General features: G+C 31.4%; 1 protein-coding gene across 2 annotated transcripts in view; it reads left to right on the forward strand.

Annotated features, from left to right (window-relative positions):
* brp (bruchpilot) overlaps positions 1-22,496 on the forward strand; it is a 205,482-nt gene that overhangs the window by 43,205 nt on the left and 139,781 nt on the right. For both annotated transcript variants that reach the window (XM_065510616.1, XM_065510617.1), the window contains 4 exons: positions 4,713-4,829; positions 5,022-5,195; positions 5,268-5,527; positions 12,555-12,801. In XM_065510616.1, coding sequence (XP_065366688.1) covers positions 4,713-4,829; positions 5,022-5,195; positions 5,268-5,527; positions 12,555-12,801 — 798 coding nt within the window. The remainder of the gene's footprint in view (positions 1-4,712; positions 4,830-5,021; positions 5,196-5,267; positions 5,528-12,554; positions 12,802-22,496) is intronic.

Consider the following 22,496-nt stretch of genomic DNA (forward strand, 5'->3'; position numbering starts at 1 on the left):
CAATTTGTAACCAAAAATAATACCTTTATTTGGAATAACATAAAAAATCCGAAATGAAGAGCAGACAACTTTGGCTCGTTTTCTAAGCGGTGACTAACAAAACAGCAATTTTTTCGTTATAGAAAAGCACTAAATAATTTTCTAACAATCTTCTTGAATGATTGCAAAATACCTTCCGTTTATGAAACTGGCACTATCTCCCTACACGCAGAGAAAAAATATAGTTGGGCATGGTTACTGTAACCATTTCAATATTGTTACAAGTTTTTTAACTATATTATAGTCACAGTAACCATTTACATGATTGTGGTCACCATAATATGGTTAACTTACGATTTACATGATTGTCTCAACCATATATATGGTTACAGTAAACATATATATGTTTGTGACAACCATTTATATTATGAAGGACTTATCATATTATGGTGCTCTCGGCTTAAGGCTTATCATAATCTGAGAACAACATATTATGATAAAATTATTCATCATAAATATGGTTGCCACAAACATATATATGTTCATTGTAACCATATATATGGTTGAGACAATCATGTGAATCGTAAGTTAACCATATTATGGTTACCACAATCATGTAAATGGTTACTGTGACTATAATATAGTTAAAAAACTTGTAACACTATATAAATGGTTACAGTAACCATGCCCAATTATATTTTTTCTCTGCGTGTATGTTTAAATGGATGATTTCGGTCAATAACAATACGACTAATCTATCAATACAACATATAAAGCTTCATACAAATTAGCATTGATTATGGAATGATTCTCAGCCAGAAATATATTACAGTCATTGTCCAAACGGAAACTGTTTCCAATATTTATTTTTCTTGGAAAAAAATCCAAAAACCTTATAGTAATTCCATTTGAATTATCCCTTGAAAATATATGAAAACTTTGTTGAAATTTGAATCCAATAGAAAACAAAACTTTTATATAATTTGAATAAACAAAGTTTCAACAACTTTTGGAAAAATGGGTTCCATGTAAACAGTCAGTTTGTTGGCTTATAAGAACAACAAGTTGCTTATAAATATTTTAAAAACTAATACGATTGTTAGTTCCTCCCCACAACAAAACAATACTGAACTTTTGTATAGACTGATATCTTTTAGAATTCCGGATGAATGTAATGTCTTGAAGGCAGAAATTCTAGCTGTCTTGAAAGCTTCAGATCTTGTATTGGTGACCAGGTATTACCTGGGATAATTCATGTACTTCGGTATTTTGAGTATAATAGGCAATAAAGAAAATACGTCATAGACTGTCCAATTCTTGATGGACGGAGTGTCAGATTGAATATTGTTGGTACCAGACTCCTACTATAGGGTGATTTATCTATAGTTTTTTTTTTAATTTTAAATAAAATACTTCAAATAGAATTCGAAATAGTAATATTTATTATGACCCGAAAGAACAATCTCTGACACTTTTTGAAGATAATTTCATTCAAAAGTTGGTAACTACTACGCTATAGTTGGTCCAATCCGATGGTCCAATTTTCGATCACACTTTTGACTTCACATAACCCTCCACATAACACACGATCGCAGCCAGTTGAGTGGTTCTGAATTTGATATTAGGTGCTCACCAAAATGATTGCTCAAAAAGATTACACTGTACAACATTTTTCAGTTCATTGCTTTGGGACTCAATTCTGACAATTGCACGTGAAAGTAGCCCCAAAAATAAGAACTTCTGCATCATTAGTTTTGTCAAGTTGGCTGCCGTATTAATTTAATGGTCATACGAATTTTTTTTCCTCAATGTGGATTTTTATCACTTTTTCTATATTTTAGCACGGTTATATCTCGTATACCGTACGGAATATCTCTTTTGTGGCTGAAGCAAAGTTGTAGATATTGAATTGTAGATATTATACTAGAATATTGCACGACGTGCAACACATTATCTATCACTATCCTGGACTGCAAAGCTATCTAGATAAGAGGCTGGATAGATAATACCACGATGAATTGAAAGGATATATTTTCTTTATCAATAGATTAAAGAGCCCTGCTTATGGTACGCTAGTTCTTTGATTTATTAATGTTTAGGAAGGGTTTACAATGGACCCATTGGTAATCCCCGAGTGGAAGTCTTTTAAGTACACTACCCATCTACTTAAACTAAATTTATATTTAGAATTATTGAAAACCAATTTCCATATGTTAAAAAATTGTTTGTCCGCTTTAAAGTCCGGTGTATTCGGACGAAAATCTGCTTGCTGTAGTTGAAAATGTGTGATTGAATCCAAACACAACGAAACATTATTTTGGTTAATGGTGAGAGCTACAGAGCTAAGCTTATAGTTTTTATTGCGTTGAAATTTAAGATCTTGTGTTTCAGCAAGTTTTGCGAATACCTCGTCATGTTCAGTTACTCAGTATCATCAACCTTCTTGACAATGTGTATAGCACGACGACTTAGTTTTGCAATTTGATCCCATTAGACTAAATCGAAATTTAAGGAGAATATCGTTTGACCTATTCATAAGTTAGAGCCATAAAAATGTCGATAAGGTCTTGAAACATTAAGGTGAAAAGTTGCGCTACTATGAAAGGAGACAAGACGGCTACATGAACGAAATCGTATTCCATAATCAATGTGAATGATAATGTGATAATCATAATCATTCCCAGAAAACTCTTCTGCTGAAAATGTTCAATTAAACTGATTTCATAAAAACTAATACTGATTTCCATTAAATACTTTCCTAATTAAAACAATTATTCGATTACTTTATAACAAAATTTGTATATTTGTTTACTTAAACTAAGTTTCAATTTGAGTAATTAAATGTTTCAAATACGTACACTTAAAATAATTAAATCCAAAAATTTACTCATCAATTAAAATTGTTTGTAATTGATATGAGATTTTAGCTTTTTCTGTATTGTTTCTCACAACTACTAAAAAGAACTGAATCGATAAGTAAATTAATAATTGTGATTGTTAAACACATATCAGGTAAAATCTAAAATATTTGCTCAGAATTAATATTTTATGAAATCATTAACCCATGCTGAAGCGTACTATGTTTTAGTAAATAAGGAGTGAGATCGAAAAATTCTTAACATACATATATGTTTATAAAAAAGAAACCACTAAACTTACAGCTTTAATTTTTTTTTTATTTGATTGAAATTATTATTACAATTTACAAAAAAAATTATTTTTATAGTTTTAATCACTAGTGATGAAATTTTGAACCTTTTTCGGAAACCCTTCCATTAACGTTTTTATAGTGCTTTCTGTCACTTTGCTCGAACATGTAGTCCATCTCCGTTTAAAATCTACCACACTTTTGGACACCTTTTTTGTACTCTTCAATTCTCTTTTAACAAGAGCCCAATATCTCTCCACTGGCCTTAGCTCCGGGCAGTTTGGAGGATTTGCCTCTCTTGGTACAAATACCACATTATTGTTCTTGTACCACTCAAGGGCTTGTTTGCCATAGTGACAGGATGCCAAGTCAGGCCAAAAATAAGTGGACACATTATGAAGTCTTATGAATGGAAGCAGCCTTTTTTGTAAACATTCCTTGATGTAAATTTCGGTATTTATAGAGCCCGTTGTAACAAATGAGTGGCTTCTTTTGCCGCAACTGCATATTGCTTGCCATACCAAGAACTTTCTGGGAAATTTTGTCTGCTTTTGGGTCCTAAACTTTTCTTCAACATTCCCTCGAGCATCAGCAACATAAAATTTTTGACCTGGAAGTTGCGAAAAATCTGCCAGAACATACGTTTCGTCATCCATTATGCAGCAAGAATATTTTTTTATAAAACTTGACTTCAATTTCCGTGCTCTGTTTTTGGCCTCTAAATTTTTAGTAGCGTTCCTGTCAGGAACTTTTTGAGCCTTGTATGTTTTTAAACCTGCATTAGCTTTAACTTTTCGTACCAAATAGTCCGAGCACTGAGCTAACCGGGCTGCTTTCCTACCGGATGTGTTGGGAGCTCTTTTGAAAATGCGTTCTATTTTTTTGGCTTTAGAAACATCATGTGGACCATTCCTTCTACCTGAACCAGGTTTTCTATCAACTGACAAGTTCTCCCGGTACTGTTTAATAACATTGGAAACAGTTTGACGGCAGACCTTTGTATGCTTGGCCAACTTTTTGTAAGACCAAGTTGGGTTTTGTTGAAAATATTTAATAATTTCAGTACGCACTTTTTTCTGGTCACTCATTTTAATCAGATTAACAAAAAAATTAATATAATTGACATTACACATAATAACTGACATGTTTTTCAAAGGTAACTTGATCAAAAAAAAATTCAAATAATACTTGGGTTAAAAAATGTAATGAAAAACGTGTGTTAAGAATTTTTCGATCTCACTCCTTACATAGTAAATAAATTAATTAATCAAATCAGCTATAAAATGAACCCAAAGGTTTTAGAGGCACACTTTTTTAAAGCACAGTCACACACACACAAACTACTCACATTATCACCCTTTTTAATTTGTATTTTAATTTTTGTATAATTTATTTATTAAAATTATAAGTTTCACTTATCCTAAGTTGATTCTTTTTTTGTTTTACTATTTGAAAGCATTCAATTTAAAACGCTACTAGCAATTCCAAAATACAAAAATCCCCCCTGCACTGTTTTATTCAAAATACCCAAGCCGATCAACCCATCATCCTCATAATATCATCACCATAATTATATGAATTTCAGCAATGGGCAGTCCATACTACAGAGACATGGATGAGCCAACAAGTCCCGCGGGGGCGGGACATCATAGGAGTCGTAGTGCCAGCAGACCAGTAATGTCACATGGACTTGACTATCCAAGTAAGTTAAGAAATTAAACAAATTATTATTTAATATCAATCCATAAATATTTATAGCCTCTTATTAAATTTGTAAATTTATCAAAGGTTTTACGAATTATTTTATATGGACATTTTGTTTTATAAACATTTTATACATTCCTTGTTCTATTATATTTTATTCCTAAAATATTTATTTGTTTCTTTTATTTAGGAGCCCCTAGATATCAATCATTGGATAGAGGAGGCCTTGTAGATCATCATGATCGTGAATTCATACCCATACGTGAACCACGTGATCGTTCCCGTGATAGATCGTTGGAAAGAGGTCTTTATTTGGAGGATGAATTATACGGCCGTTCGGCAAGGCAGAGTCCCAATCCTTTAGGTAATACTCCATTATTATGCTTAAACACTTGATTACAATATTTCTAAAATAAATAAACAATTTTCTTTACAGGTTTTAATACCGGCATGCCTACAGTGGACCGTGGTTATCATCTGGGCGATTTGCAACATCAGAATACAGATTTACAGCGGGAATTGGCGCAACTAAAACGTGAGCTAGAGTTGACAAATCAAAAGCTAGGCAGTTCCATGCACAGCATTAAGACTTTCTGGTCGCCCGAACTGAAAAAAGAGCGAGCGCTACGCAAAGAAGAGAGCGCCAAATATAGTTTAATCAATGATCAGCTGAAACTATTGAGCACAGAAAATCAAGTGAGTAGTTGCAAAGATTTTAAATAATTTTTTATTAAAGAAAAGAACTAAGAAATGTTAATATTAATATTGAAGTTTACATTAAGTCTGCTCAGTAACTCTGTAAATTATTAACAATTTGTAAAAATATTCTTTGAAACTTTTCAAAACTAGAAAAATGTGTCACAATTTGTGATAATTCATAACAGTTTTTTGTTACTGAGCAAAGCTATTATTCAAATATTTCACAAACCAAACGTAAATTCGATTTTGATCAAATCTTTATTTGATATTGAGTTTTGTAAGAATAACCAAATTCAAATAAAATAATGTTTTTCTACAAATATTTGTTGAGAGGCCACTGAATTATTAAATATGAATATTTTATTTTCCCTTGAACAAATATTTGTTAAGTTTTATAGGGTTTAATAGTCACGCTTATTTCACAAATATTTAAACAAAGTACATTTAGTCGCGTGACAAAAATATTACTAATGTTATACTTAACTGGTCTAGATGTGTTAGGAAGTCGATATGTTTTCAATGAAATTGAACTTAATATTCTAGTAGCGGAAATTAAACAAGTTAGATTAGTACAGTAACCAGTCACAAAGTACCTAAAAGTTTGGAATGGCAACAGCATATTTAAGTGAAAGGTTTCTCTCATATAAAGTGTAAACATAATATCCCATTCTCAAGTAATCAATCACGCTACTAAATTTATTTTTATTCAATTCCCCCCGTAAGATAATTTGCAAAATTTTCATAACATTAATTGTAAAAATAAATAAGAGGAGTACCATATTGTTATCAGAACCAGTCTGCGTTTCTTTGACTGTAAAAGTTTTACTTGAAATCAAGGGCTAGTGCAAATTATTTCAACGAAAACTTTTGGCGCATGTATGGTTTCAATATTCAAAATTTCCATTGTTTTTCGTGCTAAATATACATTAGCACATATGTATCCTAAAATCCCAAATAATAAGTTTTCCGAAAAGAGACATTCCAACAAATCAAAAGGTCTTAATAATCCAAAGAATTCATTGAATAATAACCTTAGATATTTCGCAATCCCGCTACGGCGCACAGTGGTATGAGAATAAAAAAAGATGAAAATAAATCTGTAACTTCTAAACCCTTACGCCGATTTTAATGAAATTTCACATGCGCAAAGAGGAAGTGTAGTCGAGTTTAAGTTTTAAATTTGGACCTCATGAACCCACCAGGAGCGGGGCCAGGGGTTCCCAAAGTAGCACACCTCGGGTATGTTCAATTTAAAAATGATCCTATTTCTTCGTTTGTCTTCCGATTTAAAAAAAATTACACATATAGAATCTCCTCGTCGTAGCTATCAATTATCTCTTATAGCTTAGGAGATATTCGCATTTGAAAATTTAATTTTCAACATTTATACCAACCCTACTCCCGGTTTTTGGTGACCGCGGTTCCAAATATTCCCCGATTTTATCCATTTTTCTTTTACAGGATTAACAACAAATGTATATTTTTTTTTTTTTTTTTTTTTTTTTCATCATTTATTTATTGTATCTTCATTATTTAATGAACTAACAATAAGTGGTTCAAATCTTATATCTAATATTATTATTTAATTAGTCCAGCCAGTGCCGGACGAAAAAATTTTGTGTTCATGGTTGTTTTGGTTAAATTGGCATTCTTCCTTCTAGATTAGGTCTGCTGTGTCCCTCCTTCTTAATCGAGTGTGGCCACGGTTATCTAATATGTTGCGGGCCAGCGGGTTTGGGTGAACTTCAAGTTTTTTTAAATATTTTTGTACGTTTTTCGAGATTTCAGTTTTTACAATGGGCACGTTTAGATCTTTGTGTATATTCGCGTTTTTGATATACCAGGGGGCAACTGTGATCATTCTTAGAAACTTGTTTTGGCGTCTTTGGATCTTTTCTACATTTGACGCTGAGGCCGTGCCCCATAACTGTATGCCATAACACCATATCGGTTTTATGATCATGTTATAAAGTAGAAGTTTACAATCTAAACTAAGCGTGGAGTTTCTGCCAATAAGCCAATTAATTTGAATTGATTTCAATTTCATTTGAGTCAACTTTGCATCTATATGACTTTTCCATGTAAGGCGACGATCGAGATGTATTCCGAGGTATTTCACTTCCGATTGTTGAATTATTGTTTGGTTATTGATATGAATAGGGGGGCATGATTCTCTACGCAATGTAAATGTAATGTGTGTACATTTTTGCTCGTTGACTTTAATTTTCCATTGTTTTAACCATTTTTCTAATTCAAATATGTGGTTTTGTAAGTGACGAGACGCTTCTTGAGGGTTTTCATGAATGCTTAGAATAGCAGTATCATCAGCAAATGTTGATGTATGAGTGCGATTGTTAGTTGGCATATCAGACGAATACATCAAATATAAAAAAGGTCCCAGGATACTGCCTTGGGGGACTCCAGCTTCAATGGGTTGTGCAGTACTTAAAAAGTTTCCCTCTTTAACCTTAAATGTTCGACCAGTTAAATAGCTTTCCAACAGCTTATGTGTGTTTGCCGGTAAATTTTGACTCAATTTGTATATTAATCCAGCATGCCATACCTTATCAAACGCTTGAGAGATGTCGATGAAGAGTGCAGAACAGTATTTCTTTTCTTCAAACGCTTTTCTCACCATATTTACAAGTCTATGGGTTTGTTCGATAGTACTGTGTTTTCTTCTAAATCCAAATTGATGATTCGGAATACAATTGTTTTCAGTTAACATCGGGTACAACTTGTTCATAAGTATCTTCTCAAATAGCTTTGATATATTAGACAATAGGCTGATGGGTCTGTATGATTCTACTTTTGTGTGATCTTTTCCCGGCTTGGGTATCATGGTAACCAGTGAAACCTTCCATTCTGGAGGATAATATTCAAGTCGTAATATAGCATTAAAAATAAAAAGAATTATTTTTATTGCTATCCGGGGTAGCTCCATAAGCATCTTGTTGCTGATCTTATCCATACCAGGCGCTTTCTTGGGATTTAAATCAGCAATAGCATTTTCGATCTCTCGAATCTCAAAACGTAGGGGTACGGCTGCTGCAAAATAGGGTGCAACAGGTGGCAACTCAATTGCTTCGTTTGATGTGTTCGGTGTAAATACTTTTTTTAAATGATTAACAAACAGATTCCCTTTTTCAGTATCATTTCTTGCCCAACCACCACTTGAATTTCGCAAGGGGGACTTACATATAACGGGTCTTTTAAGATTTTTTGTTGCTCGCCATAATGAGTAATCCGATTGTGGGGTTGCGTCCAGGCAAATGTATATATCAAATAAAGAAAGAATTGTTTAAAAATCATGACTGGGTCCAAAGTTACATGCATTTGAATTTAAAAAATTTAGGATCATTTTAAAAATTGAACATACCCGAGATGTCTTACTTTGGGAACCCCTGGTCCCGCTCCTGGTAGGCTCATGAGGTCCAAATTCAAAACTTAAACTCGACTACACTTCCTCTTTGCGCATGTGAAATTTCATTCAAATCGGCGTAAGGGTTTAGAAGTTACAGATTTATTTCCATCTTTTTTTATTCTCATACCACTGTGCGCCGTAGCGGGATTGCGAAATATCTAAGGCTATTTATTATTCAATGAATTCTTTGGATTATTAAGACCTTTTGATTTTTTGGAATGTCTCTTTTTGGAAAACTTATTTCATACCACTGTGCGGCGTTCTTTAGCAATCTTCTGTAGTCCAAGATTTCTTCTAAACAGTAGTTGAGAAAAAAATGCTGGATTTACAATAGATTTCATATTTTTTAAATGCGGTTTTTGTTTTTAATAACTTATACGTCATTTTGAATGTTACATATCTGTCATTTATTCACTTCTTAGTTATTTAACATTTTAGTATAAACAAGAACGATTTTTTTTTCTTCGAAAATGTCGAATTTTGTACTAACAAAGCGTAATATGCAGGAAGTTTTGCATTACTTCGTTCATGTGAAAAAATGTTTGCAGACCAAGAATTGGAGGCGCTACTCCATGAAGATTGTTGTAAAACCCAACAAGAGGAGCTACTCAAGCAGCAATTTTAAAACGTTTGCGAGCAGCAGGATTCACCCAAAAGCAGGGAAACTGGGTACCATACTAACGGTTTTGCATGTCCGAAATGACGCAAAAAAAGAAAATCATTTTTCCACCGTAAAAAGCCAGCCCAACCAGGCGAATCAACTGTAAAGCCAAATATCCATGGATATAAGATAATGCTCTGTATTTTGTGAGCTACTGAAATCTGGACAGAACATCACAGGCAAACTGTTCCGAAGACAACTGATTCGTTTGAAGCGAACGTTGGCTGGAAAACGCCCAGAATATGCGGCCAGACATGAAACTGTAATATTCCGTTATGACAGTTCTTTTGGATTGGAATCCATATGTTGCCAGACAGATGAGAAAAGGCCATAGCTAACCTTTAATAAATTTATATTGTACAAATGTTTCAAAATAAAAATCCCACATTTTTAAGTAATACAGCCAATAGAATTTGACATTGTTTCCACAATCACCAAAGTATATTTCTCTATATATTCAGAATTCCAAGATCCCTTGTAAACTTTAAATAAATAGTGTTTTTTATGGAAGCGGTGAAATTTAAATTGAAAGAAACCACCAATTGGCTTTACCCCAATATACATAAAAAATGTTAAATTTAAACAATGTTTTAAAGCAAAATTTTCATACAAAATTTCAGCCTAACTACAAAAGCCTTAAATTCGATTTTAAATTCATAAAGATGACTATTATTTTAAATTTCGTACCAAAGTATAACAAGTAGTCCAACTCTTTGACAACAGTACCTAACTCTATACATGTGTTAGTAAAAAAGTACCTAACTCTAAACATGTGTGAGTAACAAAATTACACATGTGTTAGTAACTTTTAAATTTTCTACAGGCAACAGAGTTTTATAAATATGTTCTAAATTTGAGTTTGTATGAATTTTCAATACCAAAAATTGTAACTTTGTCCTATAGTTTAAATTCTACAATAACAAAAAATTACATGTCAGAATTTCCAAAAATATTTTTTTCTTGATTTGTGCAAAATATAAACTATTTAACAATGAAAGTGTGCTAAAAGTGTTTAAAAAAAATATAAAATTATATGTGTTAAAGTAATAATCTGTAAAAAAACGTTATTTTATCAAAAATTAAAAGTTAAAATTTCAAGACATTTCTCTGAAATAGAGTTGGACTACTTGGTATACTTTCTTTCGTACCATAAAACAAATTTCAAATATAATTTAAAATGTTGTTTTATTATTTAAAAAAAACTTTTTGTTTTGAACTATTATGTACATTTTGTTTTTTTAATTTTTTGAAATTTCTTTTTTTATTCATAAACAATTTTTAAATTTACACATTTTAAAATCAAACATCCTAACTACAAAAGAAATTTTAAAGTTAATTTTTGTTAAAGTCGACTTTATTTTAAAACACAACTTTTGTTTTTATTTGAAAAAAGCTTCAAAACTTTTACCAACATATACATTCAAATAATTGAAATTTTATCATTGAAAAATCTGAAGGAAACCTCGGGATAAGTGTCTCCAAGTCACCAGTTTTGTCGACTATTTTGGTGACTTTTTAGCGACATTGTCTACGAAGCGTCAACAAAGACGACTCTTCCATCTGTTATGAATTCATACCATTTCGTTTTTTAATTTGTTTAATACAACGTCAAATGTTAACAATTGTTATTTTAAAATATGCAGTTTCATTATTTACATCTACTTCAGAAAAGTACCAAAAGTGTAGATTAGAATTACTAAAATGTATTAGTGAATAAATACCTAGTCAATAGTAATATCGTCAGTAGTAGACTTCCAATGACACGCACATGTTAAATGTCTATAGTAAATAGCATTGTCTGGGGTAAAATCAGTCACTAGTACTGGTGACTGTGTCAATAGTAAGTCAGTATATTTTCACTATTGAAACTTCCTACAGGGATATTTTCAATTATTTGAATTTTTAAATTTTTTCAAATAAAAACCATTTCTTTCATAGTTAGGATGTTTGATTTTAAAATGTTGTTTAAATTTAAAAATTGCTTATGAATAAGGCCTTTAATGTTAAAATATGATGGTGTAACCTGGATGTCCAATTTTCACACACCCTTCGCAGTAAATCAGCCGTCGAATAATCGCACCCATCGTTTCTGGCTTATCTGAATAGACCTGGGACTTTAGATATTCCCAGAGTAAATAAACTAATTGCGTCAAATCACATGAACAAGGTGGCCAGCTAACAAGTCCATTTCTTTGAATTATTCATTCACCAAATGTTTCTCTAAGTAAATCGGTTATATCGCGTGCTTTGTGATATGTAACATCCACCATCCAGCAGAAACCAGATGTCTGCAATACTTATGCCTTCCAATTGAGGCACGAAAAAGTTAGTAAGCAAGACTCTATACCGCTAACCGTTGACTGTAACTTTTTGATCATCGTTATTTGTGAAGACAATGGATTAACGGCCCATAAAGCGCAAAAAGCGTTGAGGCTTTCTGTATGGTGTTCGACAATAGATTATCAAATATGGCAATTCTGTTTACTGACATAGCCATTTAACCAAAAGTGTGCTTCAACACTGAATAACATTTTCAAATGAAGGGTTTGTGAAAATAAGATCTTCAGGGTACAACATATACGCGATAGTCGCGATGGTCACATACACGAATTTTTGGTATAACGCAGTTCATGGCAAAACAGAAAATTTTTCGGTAGGTGAGCAAATCGATAGCTTCTCCAGACGGGGGGTAAATTGGCAATAACATAGCTAACCATCTAACGAACTGTATACATATTATCTATACAAATATTAATCTAATAAATTCAATTAATAAATTCTGTTAAACCAAAATATTTCTTTTTTAAACATGTCTATATTTAACATACGATTAGCTACAAGTGCTGTAGCTAATGAACTGTTTGTTAACAAAAATTTACAAAATATTTTGTATTATCTTACCTTTTTTCTCTTTCCTTTTTTTATTCCACCAACTTTAGAAACAAGCCATGCTGGTGCGTCAATTAGAGGAGGAACTACGTGCACGTATGCGTCAGCCGAATATAGAGATGCAACAGCAAATTGAAGCTGTTTATGCTGAGAATGATCATTTGCAACGTGAAATTAGCATTTTACGCGAAACAATTAAAGATTTAGAATGTCGTGTTGAAACGCAAAAACAAACTTTGATTGCACGCGATGAAAGTATTAAAAAATTATTGGAAATGTTGCAGGCCAAAGGCATGGGTAAGTGTGTTTTTATATTTTTAAACTTTTACTGTGTTCGTTTTTTTTATTCAATGTTGCTATCAGACAGACCGACAGACAGACAGGCGTACACACTCAAGTATATCTCTATTATTCAGTTGCATATAAATATTTAAATTGTTTGTGCATAAATAAAATTGAGGTTAGATATGTTTACATAAGTTTAAAATTAACAAAAAAAAAAAAACTGTAACAAATAATAAATGTAAAGGCTTTTAGGAGTTTACAAGTAAATATTATTATATATCTAACGTATATGAATGGAAAATATAGTAATGTGTTTTTTTTTGCTACATAGGGACAAAAAATGTACCAAAACGGGTCAATAACGCATAGTGCGGTGCTTTTCGAAACATAATCCTAAACTAATTTTCCTCGCCAATTCAAAAATGGATATTTTTTAAACCGCCGAATTCGAAGTCTGACATATTGGTTTCAGTTTTCGATTTCAACTCAGACAAATATATTTCTACTTTAGTAAAAACTGAGTGGTTAGTAATGAATCTATTTATAATTGGCCATAGACCAAATGTTAGTACTTCCATGACAGTATGTTGTAGAGTAATTCCAAACCCGTCCTATTTTATTGATAATCAGAGTCTCTACTACTTTCAGCTTTATATGAAGTAGATGTATGAAAAACATAATTTTTCTGTATATCTAGAGATGTATGTAAATTGTGTAGAATATTCGTAAAGTGAAAGGCAAATTTACCACATTTATTGAAATCGTATCACACATTCCAATGTTATTAAAACCTGAAGATTAATAAATTTTCACAAAAATTCCCGAAATATTCAACTTTAGAGGGCTGTGAAATATGTCGGCTATTATTGAAATTGGGGAAATCGCCTCATAAATTTCGAGGCTTTAAACAAATTCCACGACTACCTCGATTACGACCGTGCAATGCATCCCGAAAAAGTCACTGTTTAGTGTGAAGGTGATGTGATCTGAACACCGAGATGAGACTTTTTCCCAGCTCATGCCACATTGTTCATGCTACACGAGCGATTTGAAAGCATGGTCAAATAATGTGGAGTTGATGTGAACTGGTCGCCAAGATAAAATGATTTGACAGACCTTTTCTTATGGGATTTTCTTAAGTCGCAGGTCTATGCTCATAAGTCACAAACCACAGCGGTCCTCAAAGCTAACATAACTCAGGCCATTGCTCAAATTCAGAATTATTTATGCGCCAGAGTGAACCAGTGAAGCAGTGGCAGACATTTGCATGTTGTTATATTCCATACATAAAGGCATCAATGGGCCTAGGGAGATACAATTTTCACCAAATATTCTTTGTTGATCAGAAAAATTTTGAAACCAGATTTTCAACAAAATGTGAGACAAATTTTTTCTTTAAATATATTGCAGATAATACCATTAAATTTTCATTATATTGTTCATATGAAAAATCAAATCTATGTTGAAAATTGTATGCCAGAATATGGCTATATCCAAATAAAACTCAGCAAAAATAAGTTCCTTGCTAAAAGAAATAAAAAAATTATTGATTGTTGCGATCGGTCCATACATACAAAATTCAAACAAAAATTAACCCAATCTACAGGAAAATCTGTTTACACAATTTTATGGGTATTGGCCCATACTTTTTAATAGCATAAGTTTAGTATTCTGTTCATATTTGAGAAAAATTATGGAACAATTTTGTATGCAACAAATGATCAGCTGTTGGTTTTAATTTAGTGCGAAAGAAGTGATGCTTATGTTAATTCGTAATTTAAAAATAATGCTGCCAGTTTATTTCACATGTTTTTACAAAAAGAACATATTTCATTCCAAATATATTATATGTAGTTTGACAGCATTTCGCACGAAATTTTGAACAGAAAAACATTAATCTACATAAATATCTTATGAATAGTGATTTCGAAACAAAATTTTACACAGACAAATAATTTGTATGGAAAAATAAAACTTCTGGATTTTGTGAATATCTATCCATAATCGACCATCGCCCCCAAAATCACATAAATATCCATAAATCTTTTATAGTCAGTCGAACTCAGTTTGCAAAGTGACACCAATAATCCACATATCCCTCATTTGCTGCAACAACGTCATAACTCAAAATCCGGGTATTTTGAACTGAGTAATACAAAATATGCGCTGTTCTTTAGTCTTTCATATAGTTTTATCAGTATTAAAAAAGTCAATTATTTTTAGTATGAGAGTGTTTTTTGTTGTAAATGTCAAAATTAAAATTAATGTTTTCTCGTATATTTGACAACTAAAAATTTGGATTAAATACAGATTAGAAAGATATTAATATCTGCAATTTAAATCAGGTTTTAGTTCTGAAATCGTATGATTTGTTGAAATTTTTTTTTAAGATGCAGTAAAATGTCATAAAACATTCAAATTCGTTTTTATCGAAACGACTTTTTTTGAATTATGACATTGTTGCTGCAAATGAGCGATATGTATACACAAAAATATGCGTACCTAATTTTATGAAGATTGGCGCATAATTGGACATAGCTCCCATATAACGAGCACTTCTAATCTAAAGAGGACCCAGAATAAATGTACTAATGTGAAACCACTAAACCTACAGTTTTGATATTTTTTTAATTTAATTGAATATTACAATTTACAAAAAATATTATTTTTATACATACATACTTCTAATCAATAGTGATGAATTTATGAACCTTTTCCGGAAACCATTCCATTAAGGTTTTTGTACTTTATGTCACTTTCTTCGAACGCGTAGTCCATCTCTGTTTAAAATCTACCACACTTTTGGGCACCTTTTCTGTACTCTTCAATTCTCTTTTAACAAGAGTCCAATATCTCTCCACTGGTCTTAGCTCTAGGCAGTTTGGAGGATTTGCCTCTCTTGATATAAATACTCCATTATTTTTCTTGTACCACTCATCTTGTCACTTACCATAGTGACAAGATGCCAAATCAGGCCAAAAATAAGTGGAGACATTAAGAAGTCTTGTAAACATTGCTTAATGTAAATTTCGGTATTTATAGATCCGTTTGTAACAAATGTTTGTAGGCATGTTGTCGGCAAAAGAAGCCGCAACTGCATATTGCTTGACATACCAAGAACTTTTTTTTCTGCTTTTGGGTCCTAAACTTTTCTACAACATTCCCTCAACATTAAAATATTGACCCGGAAGTTGCGAAAAATTTTCCAGAACATACGTTTCGTCATCCTTTAAGCAGCAGGATTTTTTTTTTTTATAAAATTTGACTTCAATTTCCGTGCTCTGCCTTTGGCCTCTAAATTTTTAGCAGAGTTTCTGTCAGGAACTTTTTGAGCCTTGTATATTTTTAAACCTACATTGGCTTTAACTTTTCGTACCAAATAGTCTCTCTTTTGAAAATGCTTTCTGAAATATCATGTGGTCCATTTCTTCTACCTGAACCAGAGTTTCTATTAACGGACAAGTTCTCCCGATACTGTTTAATAAAATTGAAATCAGTTTGAATGCAGACCTTTGATCCATTGCCCAACTTTTTGTAGGACCAAGTTGGGATTTGGTGAAAATATTTTATAATTTTAGTACGCACTTTTTTCTGGACACTCATTTTAATTAGATTAACAACATATGAATATAATTGACATTAAACATAATAACTGACATTCTTTACAAAGGTAATTTGATAAAAATACTTGGGTTAAAAGTTTTAATGAAAAACGCGTGTTTTCCTTATTTTGATTTATACCAAATGCAAAAAGATTCGGCACAGCCAAACATAACACTCTTACTTATTATTCTTTTAAATTTCGAAAAACTCTCGATTTTATTCGCGATTTGAATTTTATTAAAAATTAAAAAAATTGAGGTATTTTGTTTAAAGATACACGTGTCTCATGCAGCTGTTATCAGATTTTATTGATTTAAAATGCCTTTGAAAGATAATTATGTCATCTTTGAACCATGTAATTAAAAAAACTACTTGTTTTCAAAAAATGCATTCATAATGCAATTTTCACATTCATGTAAATTAATTTTTGTTCAAATAATTTTTAAATGCATTTTTTTAATAGGGACTTACCCAAACCTTGAAAACGGAATGTTAGATTAGTTACTACGGGTACGATACTTCAATAGATCAGATGAAAGCTGGTTTTCTACCTCGAAAAATAAATAGTGAACTGCTCCCTGCAAAAACAGATCCACTTATGATTAAACTAATTCTAAGTAATGCACATGGTATGTGGTAATTGAAAATGTTATTCAGACTATAAAACCATTCCCTTATACATAAGAATAGGTTCTACAAAATCTACAACATGATAATATGAATGTAATATAATATGTAAAGTAGAACATTGAATCTGGCTAAAAAGAAAACAATTTAAATTACTTGATTATCTTGTCAACTTGTTGAAATTTAGCTTCAGTTTGATTCAATTACATGATACGAATTTGTAAAAGTACTTTTAAGTGGAAAAGCTCAGTTCGTTAATGTTAACAGTGTGATAGGTAGTACTTAATACACAGTAACAACTAAATGTTAATGAAGAGCGAGTGTATTTTGTTTTGCATGGGTTTAATTTAAATTTGATTTATTGAAAATTTATTAATTCGAACATGCCGGTGCGCCGTTAATAATTTATTGCACGCAACACGCATTACTTTTCAGAGGAGTACTATAAATTAACCACATTGTTTACGGAAAATTGTAATGATTTTAGTTGGTTTATAAATAAAGGGGTAGTTTTTATGTAGCTATTTAAAGAAAGTAGGTTAAAAATTGTTTATTGTCCAGGAAAAATAGCTTAAAGTTGTAAGGAATTCTTTTAAAATAAATCCTTAAAAATTATGAAATATCATTAATAAGCAATTAGTTCTAGAGAATTCTATTTAAAAACTGTATTAATTCATTTGATCAATATTTAAATATTTTATTTAAATGCATGATTAAAAATTTAATCAATAATTTGCTGCACTTGCTCATGTAGCGGTTCAAAGCTCGCATTGAACTATATCCATTCATGTGTCGATTTCCATAAAAGCAAAACTCGAATGCCAGCCACTGCTACAATTTTATAATATATTGTGATTAAAACTTAATTTAAACATGCGCTTTCGTTTTTTCATTAATGACACGCAACATGCATTACAGCTAAATGCTGTAATAATATGTATACTCTATTAATAAATTTTGTACTTAGTTTTAAATAATTACATACTAAGATTTATGTTTAGACATTTTTAGAAAAATGTATAAATACTTAATGAACAAAACGAGATTTACCATGTCCTTTTCAATATTTCACCTTATAGTTGGGGGGTACTCTAACTTGATATTATGCCACCATGTTATTTATTATGAAAGTGAAAACATAAATATATCAAGAACCAGTCACTATTTACACAGTTCACTATTTAATGTTTCTGTAATAACGAATCAAGTGACGGTCTCACTACCGCAATCGTAGTAAAATAAAATGTTCGTTTGTGAAGAACTTTGTGTACCCACCATCAATATGTCAAGTCATTTTCTGAGGGGTACTTTATATGATAACTAGGGATATTATAATTGCAGAGTACTTAGAACTAACTTGTGCAAAACTTTATCCGTATTGCCGCATAATAAACATATTTATGACAAATCTAACAGTATGCAGGGGGGCTATTTGTATGGGGGCTATCATTGACCGATATTTCTCATTTTCAATATCAAATAAACCTTATCAACAGATGGTATTTGATGAAAATTTCAGCTAGAGTAGCTGATATGAGGACCCATTATACATATATATTATTTTTGGTTATATGATCAATATTTCTATATGCTACAAACGGAAAATATGAAATAAATATAATTAACTTCGAAAATTCGTTGTCTTCTTTAATGGTTTTTGGGATACGAGGGTGCTTCAATAAGACCGCGACTTTTTGAATTTCCCGGCTCTTTATTGAAAGGGAAACTCTGCTCCTCTCAACATACAGCTGTCAGTTGACTTCTGTTAAAATTTGAACAAGCTGTGTCATTTAGTTTGTGTTTGACAGCTATTGATAGCAGACTACCTCGTGATATGAAGAGAGATTGGAAAAAACTGTATTTCGTCTGCTCAATCATTCAAATAAAGGCAAATCTTGATATATATTAGGACTGGCCACGTGAAATTTTTTTTTGAATGACTGAGTTTTAAAAGTGGCGTATTTTTGTAATTTCTTCACCAATGAACCTAGAAACATTAAATAAAGGTTATACGGACCCGAGTGGGTGAGCAACTACAAGTGGGTGCTTTTTGGTACTTTTTCTATATTCTAATGGTACTTTTTGAATTTTCTATAACATAATGGACCTAGAAATATGAAATTAACCGTATATGGTCCTAAGTGATTGAAAATTCAAGCGGATACCTCATGGTAGCTTTTGTTTATTCTAATGGTACTTTTTTTTAATTTTCTATAGCAATGGACTTAAAAACATGAAATTAAGCATACATGGTCCTAAGTGAGTTAGAATTCTAGGGGAGACTTTTTGGAACTTTTTCTTTATTCGAATGGTACTTTTTGTAATTTCTACACCAATGAACCTAAAGCCATGAAATTAAGCTTATATGGACCCGAGTGAGTGGGAAACCACAAGTGGGGGATTTTTGGTACTTTTTATATATTCTAATGGTACTTTTTTTGAATTTCCTATAATAATGGACCTAGACTTTCCAAAAAATCGAAGAATTTCAAAACCGCGGTTTCGGTTTTAAAAAATTAAAAACCGATCGGTTTCGGTTTTGTGATAATTTATTAAATCTTAAGTATTATAGAAACAAAATTAGTTGATAATATAGGAAATGATATACAAATCTAAAATTCAAACTTGACGGGTTATGGTTTAGTGAATGCGAATTTAAAAGTGATAATCAATGGTACTATTTCCTTACTGCAATGGTACTTTTTGAATATTTTATAATAATAAACATAAAAATTTAAAATTAGGAACACATTTTGCATTTTCTATAATAATGGACCCAGAAATATGAAATTAGACATTTACAATTAGATTCACAAAGTGAGACTTGATAGTACTATTTCTTTCTTCTAATTGGGGTGGCGAAGCGCACCGGGTCAGCTAGTAAATATATAATACTAGTTGAACTAACTAATGTTAGTTTTTCAAATTTCTCCAACCACGCACACCAGCCTGTTCTCATTTATTTGCAAATAAAATATCTAAATTTGTACTGCATACATTAGGGAGCTTTTTTTATTACAGTTGACTGGACTTACAAAAAAAAGAATTTCCGAGTTTTACCCGGAATTTTTGAATTTTTTTTCTTTACAAACCATCAAACAAAAAAATCAGCCAAATCGCTTCAGCAGTTCTCGTGATTCCATTACATACATGGACCATTTAATTTTTATATATATAGATGTAATAAAATCGTTATTTATTAACAAAACTAAATAAAATTTTCAACATTTTTTGCATCTATCATCCTAAATAACAAAGTGTAAAAATAACTTGTCAAAAGGGATGCCCCGCAATTCCTAAAAAATGGAGCGAAAATCCCAAAAATTATATTTTTTAAAATTTTGCCCATAGGAACCACATTTCCTTCGAGGCTAGGAAAATACTTTGGGGATAAATAGGAAACATATCAAGGTTTCCAAGGCAGCTTTCCGTTTTCTGATCCCAACTTTGGGATTTTAGAACATGTGGCCCAATGTTGAAATTTTTATACAAAAAAACAGCAAACATTTACTAGTTTTAGAATTTTTAAATTGAAAATCGTTTATTTTTTGATTCGTAATCAATATTGCTCTGAAATCTTTTGTATATTATTTGTAATTTAGCTGTCTAACTAAAATTCGACTCCATTCGGTTCATAAGTACGCCCTATATTTTTAAAAAAGCGGATGGCAAAATTTTAAAATTTTAATTTTGATATAAAAATCTTTGAAATCGGATTGGAAACAAAAACAAATGTCACGTATTTAAACATTTTACATGTCGAAGGTACCCTACTTTGTGCCCTATAGCGCCGCCCCTGGAGCATCTGTAGGTCCCATTTTAATGACTTAAACTCGAATATTAAAATTTTATTCTGATCCACGTCATATTTTATTCTGATCGGACCAGCCGTTTAGAAATGCCAGATTTATTTTCAAAAAATAATATTTTTTCTTTTGTAGAAAACCATTTTCTTCGTTACTATATACAATTCTTATATGATACGGAAAGAGAACTTAATGCAAAAGAGTGTAGAGTACAATTTGGCTCACTTAACACATTGACTGCCAAGACATTTTCAGCAAATAAGATGCTGGGGCCACATCATTTTCTTTGCGTAATCTCTTCGAAAACGTCAATATTCGAATTTAGGCTACTGTTAGTAATATTTACTGCTTAGAAACAGATTTTTTTATAAATAAGAGGGTCTTACGAAATGGCGAAAAGGAATTTTTTATGGGATACTGAGTTAGAAAAAATATTCAGCACAAGTTCAGAAAGTGATGAAGAATGTGATGATTACAGTTTTGATGAGGAACTTCCAGCCAACATATATGTGTCCGACGTGGCGTAAATCGCATAGTGCAGTGTCACACATATGTTTCCGACGTTGCAGTCAATGTGTTAAGCGGTCATAGTATCCACCAGAACTATCCAAACTTGGCCAATTTAAAAAAAAAATTTAGGCTTGAGTAAAAACACAAATCACCTCCATATTTGTATATCTCTATATGTTATTTAAATACATACAATGCTTTTTTCTCTCCCAAGGTAAATAACGTCACACTACGCATTTTTCTAAAAAACTGAGTTTTTGGAACACATTTTCGCGTTATAAGGAATTTTTTGTATTTGCAAATAAAAAATTTCAAAAATTATAATATTAGTGATTTAAGAACATTTTAGTCTACATTAGTTCCAAATTTTGTTATGATATCTTTAAAATTTTACATTAATTCAAATTTTATATTTTTCTCCATATTATAATTTGTTTACCTTGCTACTCATAACTCATAAGCCGATATATTGATCTATTGCACATTTGCTCAGTTATTTGGGGTCTTGTTTAAAATTAATCCCCCGGAAATTGCAAAAGAATACAGTGAATACAAGCTTATACCGTTTCCTTTTCTGAGAAAAATGTTTCTCCAGTTTCTGCCTCTTTTTGACAAAATCGTTTCTTTACTACTATTAACAGATAAATTAAAAGTACAGCCCTATAGTAAATAAACATTTTTAGAAAGACGTCAATATTTGTTTAAGATTTATAAATATTTGAATTTAAATTATTGCTTCATTCTCAAATACAGTAACAGCATAACTAAAGTTTAGGGTTCGAAAAAGCATATCAGCCATCATTTCGTTACGTCAAAGGTTTTTAATGCTTATTGCTGGCAGTGACGCCGCAAATTTATGAAACCACCTCTTCATTTAGTTTACTGTTGCAAAGGTTGCAGGTCATTGAATCAGTGATGCACAAATTTTCTAATTTACGAACGCACACTATATTTTCGAATGAACGAAAGAAAAATGAATGATTCGAACAAATTTCTATGAAAACTAATCGAAAGAATTTTAAAAACTGATTTTTTTCATACATATTTGTTCGACTCATTTTTATACTTCAGTACTTTACGTATAATTATCATTTGTCGAAACTTATACGTTACCCCGAAAAGAAAACAGCATTATTGTACTGAAAATAAAATGTATAAAAC

Source organism: Calliphora vicina, chromosome 5, assembly GCF_958450345.1.
Source record: "Calliphora vicina chromosome 5, idCalVici1.1, whole genome shotgun sequence".
Lineage (NCBI taxonomy): Eukaryota > Metazoa > Arthropoda > Insecta > Diptera > Calliphoridae > Calliphora > Calliphora vicina.